This window comes from Echinops telfairi, unplaced genomic scaffold (genome assembly GCF_000313985.2).
Source record: "Echinops telfairi isolate 266 unplaced genomic scaffold, ASM31398v2 ScPeMD7_9;HRSCAF=40, whole genome shotgun sequence".
Classification (NCBI taxonomy): domain Eukaryota; kingdom Metazoa; phylum Chordata; class Mammalia; order Afrosoricida; family Tenrecidae; genus Echinops; species Echinops telfairi.
The window spans coordinates 16,643,463-16,661,877 of NW_022103906.1; the positions used below are offsets into that span (position 1 = coordinate 16,643,463).

At 47.2% G+C, this 18,415-nt stretch overlaps 1 protein-coding gene across 1 annotated transcript in view; it reads left to right on the plus strand.

The window, feature by feature from the left end:
* Positions 1-18,415, plus strand: part of NUGGC (nuclear GTPase, germinal center associated) — a 78,085-nt gene that overhangs the window by 49,712 nt on the left and 9,958 nt on the right. The window contains exons 11-16 of the mRNA XM_045286836.1: positions 1,455-1,560; positions 3,326-3,459; positions 7,205-7,369; positions 15,167-15,324; positions 17,195-17,333; positions 17,572-17,680. Of these exons, the coding sequence (XP_045142771.1) occupies positions 1,455-1,560; positions 3,326-3,459; positions 7,205-7,369; positions 15,167-15,324; positions 17,195-17,333; positions 17,572-17,680 (811 nt within the window). The remainder of the gene's footprint in view (positions 1-1,454; positions 1,561-3,325; positions 3,460-7,204; positions 7,370-15,166; positions 15,325-17,194; positions 17,334-17,571; positions 17,681-18,415) is intronic.

The following is an 18,415-nucleotide window of genomic DNA, read 5'->3' on the forward strand; positions in this document are numbered from 1 at the left end:
GAGGCACAGAACAAGCAAGGCAGCCACACACTGGTCCGATGATCAAAGAGCGAGAGACAAGAAAGGCAAGGCTCGCCGAGCCATTTATCCCTCAGCCCTTCAATTAATCCCACATGTGTTTATAGGCTAGGCTGGCACAATAAACTAACTACCTCAAGTGCCTTCAAAAAATAAGTCCAATCAAAATACTGGTTTCTGGGGAGATCTGCGTGGCCAGTTAAATTCAAGACAGTTCAGCTCAGAAATTATGGCTATGTTTATTTTGGGGGGTGGGATTTCAAAGGGACAATCTTGATAAATATTCTCAAAGGACACAGGATAATCATTCCCTGGGGTTGATTAAGAAGTTTTGAGAAAATGAAAAACTGTATTGATGAGAAAAAGGCCATGACAGTTACTTGGAAGAATTGGTTTTCATCATGCAATATACCTACTTATTTTTCAAGGGTAGTAAGGGCTGTCCTGTGAGAATTCTATCCAGAAACCTTACCTCACTCCCCTACTGCCCTGGTCTTACCCCTTCAGACTTCTTTATATTTCCCCCAATCCAAGAATATTGAGAAGGCGCTTGCCTTGAGTCCCCAGAGGGTGTCAGAGCAGCCTGTTCAATGGTTTAAAGGGAAGAGCGCAGGATTCCTCGGGAAGCATTCGAGAGATGGAGACACTGTTGTCAGAAGTGTAGAGACGCTGATGCACAAGATATGCTTAAACTATAGCTACACATGTTGGTATTTTTGTTTAATAAATGGTTCTATGGCTTGGTAGCGATCCTTTTTTACTTCCCCTTCATCCATATCTATACATATAGTTATAGACAGTTGTCACTGCACAAATTGTACATGTTAAATGAGCGACATTATTGCATTCAGCATGTTGGAAAGTTGCCCAGTGTGTGTTGTGCTGGAGAGTGTATGTAAATGTTTAGCAACCAGCTCTTGGTTCAGGATGAAAAAGAAGCCCTGATCTATCGCATTTGCTGATTCCCCTGACGTAAACATTCCCATTACGGCCAATTGCGAGCTACTAAGAGAAGTAATTGAACACAGTGTTGGAAAGAGCTGTGCACCGTCTGTCTCTGCAGCGGGTCCGAGCAGGCTCCAGCACACCACCACTGTCTGTGCCAGCGGTGCACTTCTAAAATACCCCCCTTCTCAACATGTAAATACACTTTTAAACAATTTATCCATACATGTCCATTAGGAGTTGGCACTTTTCATCGAAAAGGATTTTAACTTCGATGCCCGAGCTTCTCCCGAACTGCTGCGCTTGCGAGGAGTGGACAGATGGAAACCCCCGACCTCTAGAACAGTACAGAACAGGGTCTGTCCCTTACGGTACTCTGGCTGAAGTGGAGGGAAGGAGCGACATTTGCTGACGTCTTTCATGAGCTCCGCTCACTCTTTGCTGTTTCATGGCTGCGTGACGCTGTTCTCCTTGTGCCTCTCTCCCTGCAGAGAAAGCTGCCGGCGGACCCCAAGGCTCTGGAAGCCTCGGATCTGGTGTACACAGTCAGCGCCCAGGAGTACTGGCAGCAGGCGCTCCTCACTGAGGAGGAAACTGGTACCTTCTGTTTTTCATCGCCGCCACCGAACATGCTCAAGATAAGCTTGCATCACAGATTTCCTTCTCTGAAATCTTTTTGAGCCACATGCCCAGCTTGCCAGTTTCTACACCTGTGAGGAGGTCGTTTTTACTTCCTCTTCCGTGTGGTGGTGCCCAAGACCCACATTTCTCCATCTCTCTCTCTGGGGTGGTTAGGGTTTGCCTTGAGATTCCTCACCCACCCAGCTAGGGGTATTGGAATTGTTTCCTGAACAGCTATTGTACACGTCTTCTGTAATGGGGAAATGTAGACGACACGAATGACCGTTTATTCCTTGAACATAAAATCTGGAGGAGGAACGACACCTGCCCCTAATGGAGTACCATTTGGTGAAGTGCCAAAGACTAGGTTGTTATGCAAGAAAACAAAAGAAGGCGAAAACCCCGGCATTATGCACAAATGGAGGATGATAACATCGGATGACAAACTGGAGGATGATTACATCCTTATATAACAACTGCCAAACCGCTGAGAAACATGACCTAGAGAAGTTGATACAGAACCTCAGCCATCTCAGCCAGTGGTAGTCTTCTCTCACACCTCCGTGTCGGTGATTACTAGACATGTTACAGGTTACACGAACATGCAAAATATTTCGATAGATGATTATTCTAAATATGTGATATTCGATAATAAGATAGTCAACAAGTGAGGAGTAGGTATAAAGATAACTGATGCACAGGCACAAAGTAAAAACAAGGCTTAGTCTAAATGATGCTGACTATGAGAGAAAAAGCCAAGCTCACAGCCACGGAGGTCGATTCAAATGCATAGTGCCCTCGGTAGGACAAGGTGGAACTGCCCCTGTGGGTTTCTAGGACTAATTCGTTAGAAGGTCAGAACAACCTAGAGTGCTGACTGAGTCCCTCTCCGTGAAAAGTGGGTGACTACGCAGGGTTTGAGCTTTGACTTTGGACCGAGCTTAAAAATGCACGCGGCGTTTTACGGGATGTGTTTGCATGCGAGAACCAATTGCTTTGCCCTCGGACAGTGCAAAGGGTTCACATGCTAGACTGCTAACTTCGTGGCTAGAGATTTGAATCTACCCGGAAAGAACCTTGAAAGAAAGGCTCGCTGAACTACTTCTAAAAAAATCACTCACTGAGCAGAGTGCATCTCCTAGGCTACACGTGGGCGTCGCCGTGAGTGTGCATCAATACGACAGCAAGTGATCACGTGTGCGAGAGCAGGCTCAACAGCAGAAGAGCTCCAATGTCGCCAAACAAAAGGATCAAAGAAAAAAGGGTGGGGTGGAGATAAAGTATGGTGATGTCAGTTGTCTTCTCCTGAACAACAGAGAATTAGAGTTAAGGCCGATCTCTAATTTTGAATCTCACGTGTTCCTTTCTGCAGCAAGCATGGGCTATTTTGATGTTCAGGGTTACAGGACCCAGAGGGATACACGCAGGACAATGAGGTAGATATATAGTAATCTAAAGATTAGTGCCAGGCTGTTGTTTTAACCATTCTGCACTTTTCCACTTCAGTCGTTGTATCTAAATAAAGTTCACATTCCACACTGCTAACTTATCATCCATTGTTGTTGAGCCTAGACATAGAAAAAAATGTCCTTCAGAAAGGTTAATTTAGGGGGTGCCAAGTCCAGGTAGGATTCCACGATAGTGGATCCAGACTGTCATCCTGGTCTTTCCACTCTTATGGATTCTATTTCCTACCAACTTGTGACCTTTTAAACATGTGTGTGCTGTTTGTGAATTCCAGAAATCCCCAAGTTAAGAGAATATATCAGGAAACAGCTCTTAGACAAGAAGAGGAGGATGGTGACCAGGTATGTGACTGAAGCCTTCGGCCTGCTGGTCCTCACAGACAGTTTCAACTCCACGGACAAACCGCCGGTAGGTAGACACCGCATGATACATTCTCTCCCTCCCAGCCCGGACGGACTATTCCCTTTCACCATGTTACATATTAGCAGGGTTTACTTTTTCTTTCCATAGCAAAGGAAGATACTAAGCCCAGGGAGTCTGTCTTCAGACTCTGAACAAGACAACATAGTTATCTGGAAAGCTGAAAATGGTGACATTGGCATGAAAGAGAACAAAGTGATGTTGTGTCTGAGACAGAGAGGCTGCGAGGAAAACACAGGGCTAGTCTGACTCTTTTCCGTGTCCCGAGAAAGGATAGCAGGAGGGATTTTACTTTTTCCTCGGGAACCCAGGCCATTCCTGCTCCTCCTGGGGAGGCATGGTTAGATGTTCTACCCAAAGAGGTTTCATTTGCTGGGCATCCTTCATGCCCTGGCGCTGCCAGACGCTCAGACTCAGCCACAGAAGTCAAATAATGGAAGCAGAAGGAAGCAATGAAGGGATTTCGGCAATGAGTCTAGAAATTTATCTTCACTGTCTAGAATCCAGGCCTTCTGAATGACCAGTTAGAATTTTCTTGGGAACATTTTTTATCTCTTGGATGGAGGGCTCTCTTTTGTTTGGATGTTTGCCTTAAAATAAGATTGGCACCCTGCTCCAGATCCTTGGTGAGGCTTTGAAGCGTGTTCGAGAAAAGCTGGTTGCTGTTATCAACCACCAACCGCGGCAATTTCCCTCTCACTTTGTTTTTCCCCTCCGATCTGCACAATCAAGTTGGCAGACGTCTCGTTGTGCCGGGACAAGGGGACTGTAGAGGAAAGCAGGTTAACAGAGTTCTTTGAGATGTCGAGGATGTCCATCAGCCTGTGGGAAGGAGAACCTGGGCCAACCCTGCAGGTGATAAGGGGAGGCAAATAATGGCGACCTGCCTGATTTGCGGTCAACAGCAAGCAGTGCCAAGTGTAGATGGTCAAAGTGGCCAGATGTATGAAATTCCCCTGAAAAGAGACTTTTAAAAAAAATGAAATTTCACTCTCTCTTTTCATCATGTTTCTTATGCCTCGCTTGGGCTTGGTTCTGGGATGAAAAAAAAGAAATTCCTGGAATCAGATATTTTCTCATTAGGCTTGGTCCTCTGAAATGCTGGAGAAGGGGTTGACCTTCTAACTTCCTGGAAAAGTTCCTTTAGGATGAAACTTGCCTCTCTGCCCAGCAAAAGATTGCTTTTGGAAGTGCTGATGGAAAACCAGTCCCGACGTGGTACTGTGTGTGCTTGGTTTATTTACAAACACAAGGACAAACCATTTGGAAATCACACACGGATGGGCCTGTCCCACATTCTATGCTCTGCGGACTTGAAGGGGGGAGCCTGGGGCCAGGGCTCAGTCCTCGCCTCTCAGCAGCCTCCAGGTGACGGAAAACAGTGGAGAAGGCTGATTGGCACTTCATTGATAGCTATTTAGAGAGCGTTGCCAGCAGTTTCCCTCAACATTCCTTGGCCCAAGATTTTGGTCTTAGTGTTAGCTCTTTGGCGGAAAGTTGGAAGGCAAAAATTCCTTGTCAGTTCCTGTGCATTCTTAAAAAAAAAAAATTAAACCTAAAAATGTGTGTGATTGATCATTTTTTTTAAAGCTTGGGACTCAAACCCAAAGTGGGGCATTTGCATAGTGGGTGAGGATGGTCGCTATGAGGAAAGAGAATGAGATGAGAGGAAGGGGAATGTGACACCTCAAGCTGACTAAGTGCTCTTCCAGCACAGCTAGGTGCCAGCCTTTCCTGGTCTCACTGTTCTCTTATCCCTTTGCCCTCTGCCGGTGGGTGACCCCACTGGGTTTATTGACGGTGGTGGATCGTGTGAGGCTTTTGCCGGTAGGTCTTGTTTTCATGCGTTCTTTATTTCACTTTGGCCACAAGTGACACCACAATTTCAATAGAACTCAAAGAGCATTCAGAGCGGGGAAAGAAATGTATGGTTTTTATAACCCTGAGTGGTTAAAAACGATGAAAGTTCTTAAACGATATAAATGCCAAAGCTCATAAACTAAGAATCACAGAGTTTTAGACTCAGACGTTTTCAAGATCACTTAGCTCCGTGTACTTACTTTAAAGATGATGCAATTGAGGTCCAGCGAAGTTACATCATCTCTGTAAGGTCACACATGTATTCCAGGAATATTTCTGTCGTAAAATTTGGAACAGAATTAAAAAGCCAACGTGATCTGGCAGTTTCTCGGTCTCACTCAGGCCCTCCGCAAATGCTTATTGATTACACTCTCTGTGCCATGCCCTGGAATAATAAACACGGATGACAAACGGTTTGTTCCTCCCCCAAGTCCCCAGGCTTGTGGAGGAGCCACATGCAATTGGATAGACATAACAGCAGGATGAATGTTGCAACACAGGAATGTACCCACGGCGGTAGGCGCCCGACCCTGTCTGGAGGATTCAAGGAAAGCATTGCATGAGAAGTGATTTTTGAACCTTGTCTGGACAAGGCGACAAGGAGAAGGGGGAGACACATGGTACTAAGACATAGGGTCACAAAAGAGATGTTCTCTTTGAGGAAGGCCAACGATTGGGGGGGAGCTCCCTGGGAGGATGCGTCAAGCCAACGGGGAGAGAATGCTGCTGGAGAAGTTGATTTCAGAGGTCCAGGCTGGTGCAGAAGGAGCCCTGGTGTTGCAGTGCTGAAGCTCTGCAGTGCTGAAGCTCTTGGCTGCTAACTGAACGGTCCGTGGTTAGAGCCTCCCAGCCACCCCAGGGGAGAGATGTTTCTATCGCCCCCTTCATGATTACAACCTTGGAAACGTATGGGGTTGTTCTATACTCTGTCGTGTAAGATCCTGTGAATGTTTCTGTTGTCGTGCTTTGGAATTGGATGGTGAGAGCAGGTTAACACACGCAGCAGCTAACTGAGAGATTGGGTGTTCGAGTCCACACAGGTGCTTTGGAATCTATTCATCTACTTCTGACAAAGCAGCCAGTGAAAACTCGATGAAGCATAGCGTTACTCTGACACCCCGAGAGGCCCTAGAATTCTGATTCTCGATAGCCACTAGAATCAACACGTGAGGCAATCTAAGTGCCACGTTCAGGAGTTTGGTTCATAGCTGCTGCAGACACTATGGAATCAGCCAACGGTGTCACAGAAGGGAACCTGAGTATGGGTCCCCAGGTTGGAATCTAGAGGTCCAAGCTGCTGGACGGGGCACTCCCTTCTATTATTTGAATACATGCTTTTCTCTGGCTTGACAGCCTTCTTCAATGTCAAGGGCCATGTGCTCCTTACATCTTGTGGTCTTGTGGCTTTGCTAGTCAAACTATACACATCACCTGGAGACTTGTTAGGAATGTAGGCCCTCAGGTCTTCAGATTTCAACAAGATCGTCAGGTGATTCTTCATTTTAAGTCTGCAAAACACTGTCCTCAAAATTTCCCTTGGGCAAAGCTCACTTAATGTTTGTTGAACCAGAGATCAGTTGGGGGGGGGGATATCACAATTTTAAAGGAAATTGGATTTTTATTTGGGCAGACTCTTCCCCAAATGGCCCAATGAATTGGTTATATGACTACACTTGGAGACATGCTGTTTGTTACATTCCCCCCAATCCCACAAAATCTAAGGAGGTTTGTGCACTCAGGGGTGCAGAGTGTGTGGCAATAAGGAGCAGTCAATCTGGGGTGCTTTGGTGATAAGCTGAAGGGAAGTAAAATTTGAGGAGAAGGTGACTTTGGGGAGGGGTGGCCTGATGCTCTTTCTGATCCTGGCCCCTAGAATGAATATTTGCACATGAGTGGCCTCCGGGGATTTGTGGAAGAGAAGATACAGCTGCTGGAGAAGAGCATCAGCCAATGCTTTGCCCACATAGAGCGGCCTCTGTGGGAAGGGGTCAGAAATGCCAGGACTTCCTATCGACAGACCCTCAGCAGATGTCTGGTGGTGAGTGACCGGTCCAGGGAAACCCTGTGGTATTTGTTGATGGCTGCCTGGTCGCCAAGCCCTCAGTTCATATCCCGTTCCTTCTGAAAGCAATAAAGCCCTGAAAGAGGAATGTGGTTGCTGTTAAGCAGCCTCAAGTTAATTCCGATCCATGGCGCATTTATGCACAAGAGGAGGAAGTACCGCCTGGTCTTGCGTGCTCCTCGAAATCGTTCATATCCTGGAGCCATTGTCGCAGCTGCGGTGTTAATTCATCTCTTGGAGGGTCTTCTTTTTCGTTGCCCCTCCGCTTTACCAAGCGTGATGATGTCCTTCTTCAGGGCCGGTTCTCTCTTGACAGCATGTCCAAAGTATGTCAGTTGAAGTCTCACCATCCTTGCCTCTAAGGAGCACGCTGGCCTTACTTCTTCCAAGACAGTCCATAGTCCTTTCAATGTTCCAACAGAAGTGCAAGAGAGTGAAAGTCACATGTAGAAAAGCACATGGAGGGACTGGCTCAGCTGTCTATTACAGGCGCCAAGGGGAGGGTGTGGCTCAGCAAAAAGCGAATGGGCATGTGGGATCTGAGGGCCGCAGTGTGAGTCCCGCTTCTCCCAAACATCTGCTGTGTCGCTCAGCACACTTAAGCTGTGTGGCTTAAACCCATTTAAGCCTGTTCTAGTTGGTTGGTTTTCTTTTAGAAATGAGGATGTTTGATAAGAGTTGTATGAGCCCCCAATAAAATGATTAAAAAAAAAAAAAGAAATGAGGATGTTCAAGATTTGCCCTAGCCATCTTGTAGCATTGGTGTTAAAATGTTGAACAGATTACATGCTGTGGAAGCATTTTTGTATCTGCTCACTTACCATATAAATTGTTGGCTTTCTATTAGTTATATGGCAGGATCCTCGGTGGTATAGTGGTTACGAGTTGGGCTGTGATCCAAAAATTCAGTAGTTGGAAACCACGAGCCACTCCCCAGGAGAAAGTTGGAGGGCTTTTACTCCGGCAGAGACTCACAGACTCAGACACTCACCTGGGCGGTTCTGCCTTGGCCCATGTAGGTAAGGTGACCAGATTTCAACAGTGGTAAAGCGGGACAAAAGCAGGACACCATTGATAAAACTCCTAGCCTGGCAAAATAGCCACATGGCAGCCAAAAACCGAATATCCCAGCTTGTCATGCATTCTTTCCCCAAATCGGGACTTTTTAAAAGCACCGCGGGACACAGGAAAAATTGCTAAAAATTGAGACTGTCCTGCCCAAAGTGGAAAGTCTGGTCACCTTACATATAGGGTCACTGTAAGTCGGCTCCGGCTCAGTGGCAGGGAGTTATAAGGAGCTTCTGATGGATGGAAATGAAGTCTGGGTAATTTTGTTTCAGACAAAGCATGAGAAATAGAGAGACCCATGAAGAGTCAGATGTCAAAGATGACACTGGTACTGAGGCCAGGGGACGCAGAGGTGTCTAGGTCCGGGAGCGGTACATACAGAGAGACTATGCTGTTAGCCGTTTTTTATAGGAGTTGGAACATTAGCCATGAAAGATGAATGAAAAGATTAAGTGCATAAGCTTTTATAGATATTTTTATATATACACGATGATACTATCTCCAACATCTTAGTTGTTCATCTAACAGCTTAAGTTCTTGTGGTGCCATCCCAGAAACACCACAGGCAATCAATTTCCTCACAGTTTCGGAGGCTCGAGGTCTGAAGTATGGGTCCCAGCTCTTGAGGAAGGTTCTTTCTGGGGGAGTCCCTCGTCTCAGCTTTTTTGGCATTGTTCTCGGTGCTCCTTAGAGGCATCTGTCTCACTCCATGTCCTTCCTTCTGTACCTAATCCCGTCTTCTTATCTCTCAAAAGTGATTGTTTTAAAACATGCCCCACACAGAGCGGGTGTTGGTAACATAACCAGGACAATCCTGTTCCCAAATGGGATTACATCCATAGGCGTAACTCAGCCATCGGGTCATGCCGACTCAGGGCGACTGCGTTGGACAGTGTAGACCAGCTCCAGGGAGTTCCCAAGAATGGAACTATTATAGGAGGAGAAAGCCTGGTCTTTCTCCCTCGGTCTGGCTGGTGGTTCCAACTGCCAAGCTTGGACATTGCAGCCCAACTGGTAATGGCTGTGCCACCAGGGCTCCATCCACAGGTGTTGGGGTTAGGATTTGCAGCATGTATTTTTGGGGGACACATTTCGGTCCCAAGCAGACCTTTTCTGGATGTTATCATTTTTGTGGAAAAGTTGGTGCAAATACTTAGATTAGTTGGTGAGATTGGGATGAAAGAGAAGATGCTTCTAGTATAAAACAGATGGCCAAGAGTAAATCAATTGCAATAATTCTGGAGTCACTAGAGCGAGAGCTGGTGTTTAAACCCAAGGAATTGGAGTTAGAGAGCCATTCTATGAAGTTAATTGGTTGGGATTAAGGCATAAAGATCCATTTTTTTCCTAGGTGGTTCTAGTGCTCATGTAGGCAAGTAAGTACAAATGATTTCATTTATTCAGCAAATGTTGATATTAATAAACACTAATTCTGGTGCCAGATACAGTGCCAAGCTTTTTCATGTGCATTAATGCACTTAATTCTCATAATTCTAAGTGGTAATCAAGCTTATTATTATTTTTAATTGCAGAAAGGCTAACTAACTTCTCATAACCACACACACAATCACACCTAGCCCAGGCCTTCTAGTTTCAGAGCCTTCCCCACTCTGTCACCTAAATTGTACTTTGCCAACTGGAGTCCCCGGGGAGCGTGAGTCCCTCGCTCTTGGCTGCTAACACAAAGGTTGGGGGATTTGAGTCCACTCAGAAATACGTTGGAACAAAGACCTCTCAGTCAACTTCTGAAAAGAATTCACTACTGGAAACCCTTTGGCGCAGTTCTCCTCTGACACCCATGGGAGCGCCATGAATCGGAATGAACTTGACGGCAAGTGGGTGGTGGTGGTAATTGCTAAGCAGCTGTATCATTTAACGTTTGTAAGTCCCAGAGCAAGCACATCTGTCTTAGAAGCACGGCCAGGAGCTCCTTAGAGCCAAGGATGGCGAGACTTGGTCTCATACTTTTGGGCATGCTGTCAGGGGTGACCATTCCCCGGAGGACATCGTGCTTGGTAAAGTAGAGGGGCAGCACAAAGAGGAAGATGGAGCGACACAGTGACTGCACCAATGGCTCAAACCTAAGAACAACTGTGAGGATGGTGCAGCACGGGTCACTGAGAAGTTGGAACTGACTTGATGGCACCTAACAACAGCAACAACAACAACAACAACAGCAATAAATCCCATCTCATTGCCACCCAGTGGATTCTGACTCATAGTGACCTTACAGGACAGAGTAGACCTGCCCCCTGTGAGTTTCCAAGACTGTAGATCTTTCTGGGAACCGAAAACCTTATCTTTCTTCCTCAGAGCAGCTGGTTGGTTTGAATTGTGAGTAGCAGCCTAACGAGTAACCCATTACACTACCAGGCTCCACACTAACTCCTTTGAGAGTAGTAATTTGGTGTATTCTTTGGGTAATAAGAAATAATGTATACAAAGTGATAAGAGACAGTGTGTCCCTGCTGAAGAGCGTGGGCTGTGGCTTGAAGTTTGCTTTCCCCCTTAACCAGTGGGTGCCCCTTTGTGCCTCAGGCCTGCGCCCAGGACAGTCGTTCTGGAGTCCTAGCGGAGCTGTGAAGGCTCACTGAGGTCACGTGTGCAGAGATGCCGTTCCATGCTGGACCAAGGCACTCAGCGCATAGGAAGTGCTTAATAAAACTCAAGCCTATTCGTATTAGGGTTGAGGGGACTTAGAAAGATGACCCCAAACAGTCCCTAATGGGAGAAGAAGTAGCAGGCAGAGAACGGTAATGATGGGTAGCATGCGGTGAGGACCATGAGAGAGCCAAACCCTGCTCCAAATGGCCAGACCACATTCTAGGTTACAATCTTTTGGCTGAAAATCACAGCGCCTCTAACACAAGCCAGGCAAGACCATAAAGAGGCTGAGCTCTAGAGGAAGCGTGGGCTCGGGAGATCTGCTTACTCCAGATTCTCTGCCTTCCTCTGCAATCTCTTTACTCGCCTCTGTGCAGGGCCCTCACTCGCAGGCTGCCCCCTTCGTGATGTGGCTGTGTCTGGATTCCCATCTGTGCACCATGAAGTCTAGAGCAGAGTTTCTCAGCCTTAGCACGATTGACATCTTGGATTGGACAATTACTTATGGTGAGGGCTGTCCTGTTCACTGTAGGATGTTTATCAGTGTCTCTGGTCTCTACACACTAGAGGTCTGTAGCTCATAATCACCCCAGCTGCAGTCCTGACAAACTTGTTCCTGGCTGGGAAACACTGATAAGAAGGAGGAGAGGGATGGTTATTTCTGGAAATGGTCTCATAAACTTGAAGAAACACACTGCAGATCTTTTTGGTTATTTTCTTTCTCTTTCTTCTTTTTTTGGGGGGTTCTATTTGGGTCATAAGGTTAGTTCTGACTCCATTTCTGAAACTAAGATAGTGTTTTTGCTTCTTCAAATAGTTTAGGTCTATTTTAGATCTCCAGTTTGTGGCCAGAGGTAGAGCTAGCTTTTTCCAAACAAAAGGGCAAGGTGTGGTCGAGCCATTCATGCCCAGAGAAAGGGGAAGGGTGTTGGGAAAGCAACACAGGGCATACAGTCTAAACTCACTGCCACTCAGTCGATGCCAACTCACAGTGACCCTATAGGACAGGGTAGAACTGCCCCTATGAGTTTCTGAGACTGTAGCTTTTTGATGGAGTAGAAAGCCCCACCTTTCTCCTGCAGAGCAGCTGGTGGTTTCAAATTGTTGACCTTTCAGTTAGTAGCTCAGCCACTGTGCCACCAGGCCTCCTATAGGACAATGAAATAAACCTTCTGGAGAGGGTGATTGGTAAGCCTGGCCCTGAATGAGCAGTAGTAAGTCTCCAGACAAAGGAATGAGGGCTGAGGGAAGGATGAGAAAGGACAGAACACATTTGGGAGCCAGCAGGTGGCATAGTCTAACTGGAGCTTAAAGCACACTCGGGAGTTCTGAGAGCGGTTGACAGATGGACTAGAGAAACACATCCAGTGACGCCCACATATGTGGGAGAGAGAGCTTTCTGTTAAGGAGCAATTACATATCAAGCAAACATCCCAGCTCAGTTCAGATCAAGTCCTTAAGTTCGATACTAGTCCACAAGTCCCTCTTCAGACTCACGCAGCCACACGCAATGATGCGGAATGCAGGAGGACATCAGGCTGGTGGGGGCAGAGTTGGGTCTGCACAGGGCTGGCACAGGTCTCCAAGTGGCTCATCAACAGGAAGGTGAAGGCAGAGAGAGAAGGGGGAGGTTCTCAGGACCCTCCGAATGAGAAGGTCACACCCCAAGGAGGCACCATCAGGCTATGACCTGATTGACAGGCTAGACTCCACCCCTACACTTTTATATCTTCAAGTTGACAAGAAGTTGTTTAACTACCGTAGAGGGGGACAAGGTCAACTTGGTGGGCAACTTAGAACTGACCTAAGAGTCTGAACAATGAATGGCTTCATCAGAGCTATGTCTAGGGAAGATTAATGAGCTCCTAATGTGGGACAAAGATTGGACGCAGAGGAGTTAGGGCTAGAACAAAGGTTGTGGCAGGTGGATTAGAAAGGACAAGGTGAGTAAGAGAGGAAATAGGAAGACACTCTCCATCAGAATTGACAATAGATCAGATATTTCAATGTGTGAGAACAAGGAGATACCGACTCCAGGAAGGATTTGCACTTAGAAGAAGCCTGTGTGGAGAGGAGATGGCCTCCCATCAGGAATTCATCAGCTGGCCAGCCAGGCAGTGAGCTAATGTGGAGGCAGATTCTCCTGCTTCGGCCAGATGACTGAAACTCCTGCGGAGCCCGAACTGGCCAGCCAAGCCACCCCCAATTTTCTGACCCACCGAGACTGCAATGTCATAAACAGTTAAGCCCCTTGGTTTGGGGCAATCTGCTTCATAGCAGAAGAGGGCTAAGTGACCTGGAGATGATGGTTTCTGTGTCATTGTAGAAGACGCTAGATATGGAGTTATTGGCTGGGTCTCCGTGCTGGGAAGGGGCAGCTATGAAGCAGAGACCACTCCTTGGAGATGCTTTCTTGTGAAAGAAGCAGGATCAGTCCTCTTCAGCCCTCCCTAGAACGTCACCCACGAACCATGCCCTCTCCCACCAGCCTTTGCATGGCTTCTCCCTCTGGGACTACAAACCCGCTCAACTTTCCTTTGCTGTCAGAGATTTGGACAAGCATGAATATGCTACTGTCCTATCATTCCTTAACCGCAAGGTTAGCCATTCTGAACCACCAGCCGTGCCACAGGGAGAAACAGGAAGCTTTCTACTGCCGCTAACTCACAGGGACAGTTCTACGCTGTCCTGTAAGGTCACTCTGAGTGGGAATGACTTGACAGCAGTGAGTATTTTGTTTTTGTTTTTTGAATAATAAGAGGCTGATTAAATTAAATCTGCCACTGTCGTATAAAAGTACATGATGTGTTTGCTAAAAACGATCTTTGAAAGCCTTTAAAATAAAGTGGGGAAAATGATCATGCTCTAGGATCAAGGCAAAATAGGACAGACACAACAAAGTCTTTTAGTTAAAACATGTTTCCTCCAAGCACAGAATCCCCAAACTGGAAACTCATTGCCAGGGACTCAACGCTGACGCAGCGCTGCCTGGAGGCCAGGGTAGAACTGCCCCAGTGAGGTTCCCAGACTGCACATCTTTGCAGGAGTAGAAAGTCTCATCTGTCTCTCATGAAGCTGCTGGTGGCTCCACACTGCTGGCCGTGAGATTTACAGTCCAATATGTAACCCAATCGATGGCCCTAGGATGCAAACAGGGCTCCTTTATTCCCTATAGCACCGATGAAGGAGCACACAGCTGCATACTAAAATTTTGGTCAGTAAAAATGCATTTTATTTTTTTTTAATTTTAGTATTTTATTTTTTTTGGAAAATGCATTTTCATCTGCCGTACGAAGCAACGCTATCCGACTCGAATGTTTAATGTCTTTTTAAAACACAGCTCTAGAAGAGTCTTGGTGGTTCAAGTGATTAGAGGAGTGCTCCCTGCTAACCAAGACGTTGGCAGCTTGGGCCCCTCAGTGGTCCCACGGCGAACAGACTGGCCCTTCTGCTTGGGTAAAGAGTACCACCCAGCAAGCCCAGGGGGGCAGTGCTACTCGGTCACCGGGGAGGCTCTGAGTGGAAATAGTGACTCAAAGCTCTGGCTTTTCTGCTGAGTTCGGAATTTCGTGACCTTGGGGGGCGGAATCTTACAAAGCTATAAAAATCAGATAGTATTTCATTTCATATTTTTAAAAAGTGTTTGAAATCTGGACTACCCTGGGAAAATCAAGACCTGCGCTCCAGGTGGGGTCATAGCATATTTTCATCTATCCATTCAATGAATGTACATGGAGCACTCCTTGTGGCCGTTGCCAAATGCTGAGGACGTACAATGGACGGTGCATTGCCCCTCAAGCTCAATGGGCCGAGGGTGGGGGTGGGGGACACCCTGGTGAGTCACCCGACACATACAGAATGAAGTGAGACAAGTGGGCGCAGAGGGTTTTGGAAGCCCAGACATGGACACCTAGCCAGCTTAGGGGAGTGACTGCTGTACTCTCTTGCCCAGCTTAAGAATGCGTTTAAATATCATACGATCTCTTCCCTTTCCTGTGATTCTGGGTACCAGCCTTTGGTCCAAAACACAATGTGATTCTGATCTTACGGCATTCAAGTTCGTGCCCACGACTTCCATGCATGTATTGTTTGCTTTTCTAGAGGAGTAGAGGAAACCAAGGGTTCCACCAGACTCTGAAAGCTGTTTGCCTGAAGAACGGCATCTATGCCTCCAGGACGCTCGGCAGAATAGATCTCAATGAAGCCATCACTCAGCCAATGTATGACCAGATTGACCCCGTGTTTGGAAGCATCTTTAGGTACAGGATCTTTCATCTTGCTCCTTTCTGAACAAATATTTGAAGAAGGTTGGGCCAGAGTCTCATCTTAAAGCACTTGCACTTTGGATCTGGAAGTGTAAAGAGTAGCTTGCCCAGGGAGGAGGAAAGCCTGATCTTTGGCAAAACACAGAAAAGCCTTCTGGGTTTGGTTTACTTAGAAATTTCCCAGGCTGACCTAGAGTACAGATCAAGTGTTGTTTTCAGACTAATATTATGCTTCCTATTATTTTTCAAGTATCTCCTACATGCAGCAAGGGATACATTTTCTAATGGATTTGAGCCCAGGACAGGGTATTTTGGTTGGAGCGAGTGGAGTTAAGCAAACATATGGCTTGCACAACGATCCCTGCATGGAAAAGGCTAAGTGACTCCATGAGGCCTTTGGGCATGTCTTTGACCCCGAATGCTCACCAAGATGGTGTGGGTCGTGTCTGTGGTGGTGGAGACATTCCTTCTTGGAGCCCCACCTTCCCTGACCTGCAATTCCTCTCTCTATAGACAGAAAGAAAACCCCCTCCTCCCCCAGTGCAGCAGCCCACCCCCAGGCTCCCTTTGCCCTCACCGCTGGCATCTCACATGACTGGCCACCTGCTGCTTCCTACTCATGTTTCTTCATTTGCTTCTGTCTTACTTGCTGCCCTGTGCCTCTCTCCCATCCTATTTTTAGCTTCATGAAACACCTTTCTGATCATACCAGCTCACCTATCCCCCTCCGTCCCCTGTTTATAAGTACAGAGGGTAAAACCAAAATCTCTCCGGATAGGATGCAAGACATTCCACCCACTTCTATCCCACCTTTTCCTATCTTTCACAGTTGCCCAGGACAAGCCCTCTGCTTTAGTCAGCCGGCTGTGTCGCCAAGAGCAACTGTGGTGTGCCAGTCACTCTGCATGCACTGTTGTATCCAGTCCTCCCAATAATCCTATACTGTGGCTTCTGTTTCTTTTGCATAATAAAACACTGAGGTTCGGGGGAATTGCACAACTTTTCTATTGCCACCTAGAATGTAAGTAGACATCTGAGGTTTAAAGCCTGTGGCCTGTCCTCTACAACTCTTTCTTCTTCCTCCTGGGAGATTCTGAAACTTCTTTCATGATGTTGTCTCCGTGGGGGAATAACTCTTCCCTTTCACAGCTGTACGTCTTGTCTTTCCAAGTATAGTTCCAAGTCCCATCCCTTCTATGGGAGCACCTAGACAGTGAAAAGCTTGTGAGTTTTGGGGTGAGACAGATCAGAGTTCAGAGCCTGCCTCTGTCCTAGCTGTGTGACTTTGGACACATCTGGGCTCCTGACTGAACCTCAGTTTCCTCCTCTGTAAAATAGGGTCATCACACTGACTTCATAGGCTTTTACATCAGGGGCCTAGAATAGTCACTCAATCTTTTGGCCGTTGAGTCAATGCTGACTTACAGCGATGCCATAGGACAGGGTAGAACCCAGCTGTTGGCAGGAGTAGAAAGCCTGCCTTTCTCCCACTGAGTGGCCAGTGGTTTTGAAATGCTGACCTTGTGGATCACAGTGTAACCATTATGCCACCAGGGCTCCAGTGTCCACATAATACGGGATTTGATCATTGTTAGATCACATCCCCCTACTTCTTGCCTAAAAATGGACAAGCATTTTTGCTGCCCTGTCACTTCCCAAGCCTGATGACCTTTCTCCAGGGTCTGGTCTCTCCTGACAACACGCTCAGAGTATGTGAGATAAAGTCTCGCCATCCTTAGCATGGGGAGAAGTGTTTCAAGAACTGTTTTTTGTAGTTTTATAGGATGCCACCTGGTTTCATGTTTGCTTTGGCCCGGCAGCAGCATTATCCTCTCTTAACATCTTACTTTAACTTCTTCTGTAGGGCTGGGAAGGCCCATGATTCAGCTCTGATGCCTCTCATAGATGCCTTCAAGCACTCTCTGCAAGAGAGAATGACAGAAATTGGGGTGAGAAATGGCTGGAAATATGATAGCTGCAAAAAGAGTTTCCTGATCCAGGAGGTACGTTCCTTCTCAATGGGAGAGGGCTGCCCCTTTGGGTGGTAGCTTTCTTCCCAGAAGGATTCCGGAGTTCGTCTCTTCTTGCTGTGCCCCTGGAGTGTCCCGGATCTGGAACTACTTGTGGGACGAGCTGTTATGGCGACAGAGCGGGTGGAGGAGTGAGGAGGAGGCCTGGAGGGTGGTCGATGCTGACGCTGTCAAGTAGACTTGTCATGGTTGTGTTCACGTGCGTTCTCAGATCAGCGCCATCCTGGGAGGCCTGGAGGGGCACGTCCTGCGGAAGAAGAGGAGGATCTATGAGTCTCTCAGCACCTCTGTCCAGAACGACCTGAAGGCCTGTTATGAAGGTGTGCGCCTCCTGGGAAACGGTCTTCTCTTCCTCTGGCTCTTCTGGTCAACTTCTTTAGCATCCTTTCCTGCAGCTTTTCCTCAAAGTATCTGTCCTCCTGCATCCCGAGTGTCCCTGTACCACTCTGGTTCTGCAAAATGGACGGCTGTTTGTTGCTACTGTTGTCAGGTGCCAGTGGTGGCTGGTGTGAGTCGGTTCTGACTCAGAGAGGCCCAATGAACACCAGAAAGAAGTGGTGCCCGCTGCCGGATCCTGTGCCAGCCTCACCCCTGTTCTTATGCCCGAGCCCATTGTCACGGCCACTGTGTTCGGAGTGGAGGGCTTTTCTTTTTTCCGCTGCCCTGTTACCTCACCCAGCATGATGCCCTTTCTCCTGACAACACGCCCAGAGTGTGGGAGACAGGTCTCGCCATCCTCGGTGTTGGGACAATGCTTAAAGAACTCTTGTTATCTCTTTTTCTGGTTCTTTCTGTCTCCCCTTATCTAGATCTGGACACCTTCTCCTCTCCATGCTGCATCGAAGCTAATTAAACGACAAAATCCAACTCTCCTTCTTTTTTCTCCCTCCTATAACTATTTGCCAGCTTCGTTCCCAGCTTCTCCTCGTTACGGCAGCCCGTTCCGAGAGGAGGGTAGTTTGTAAGCTCCGGTTCAATTCCTTCATTAGATTTATGAATGATCGTTGCTGTGGATGTGTGTATGGATACACACACACACATACAATTTCCCCTAA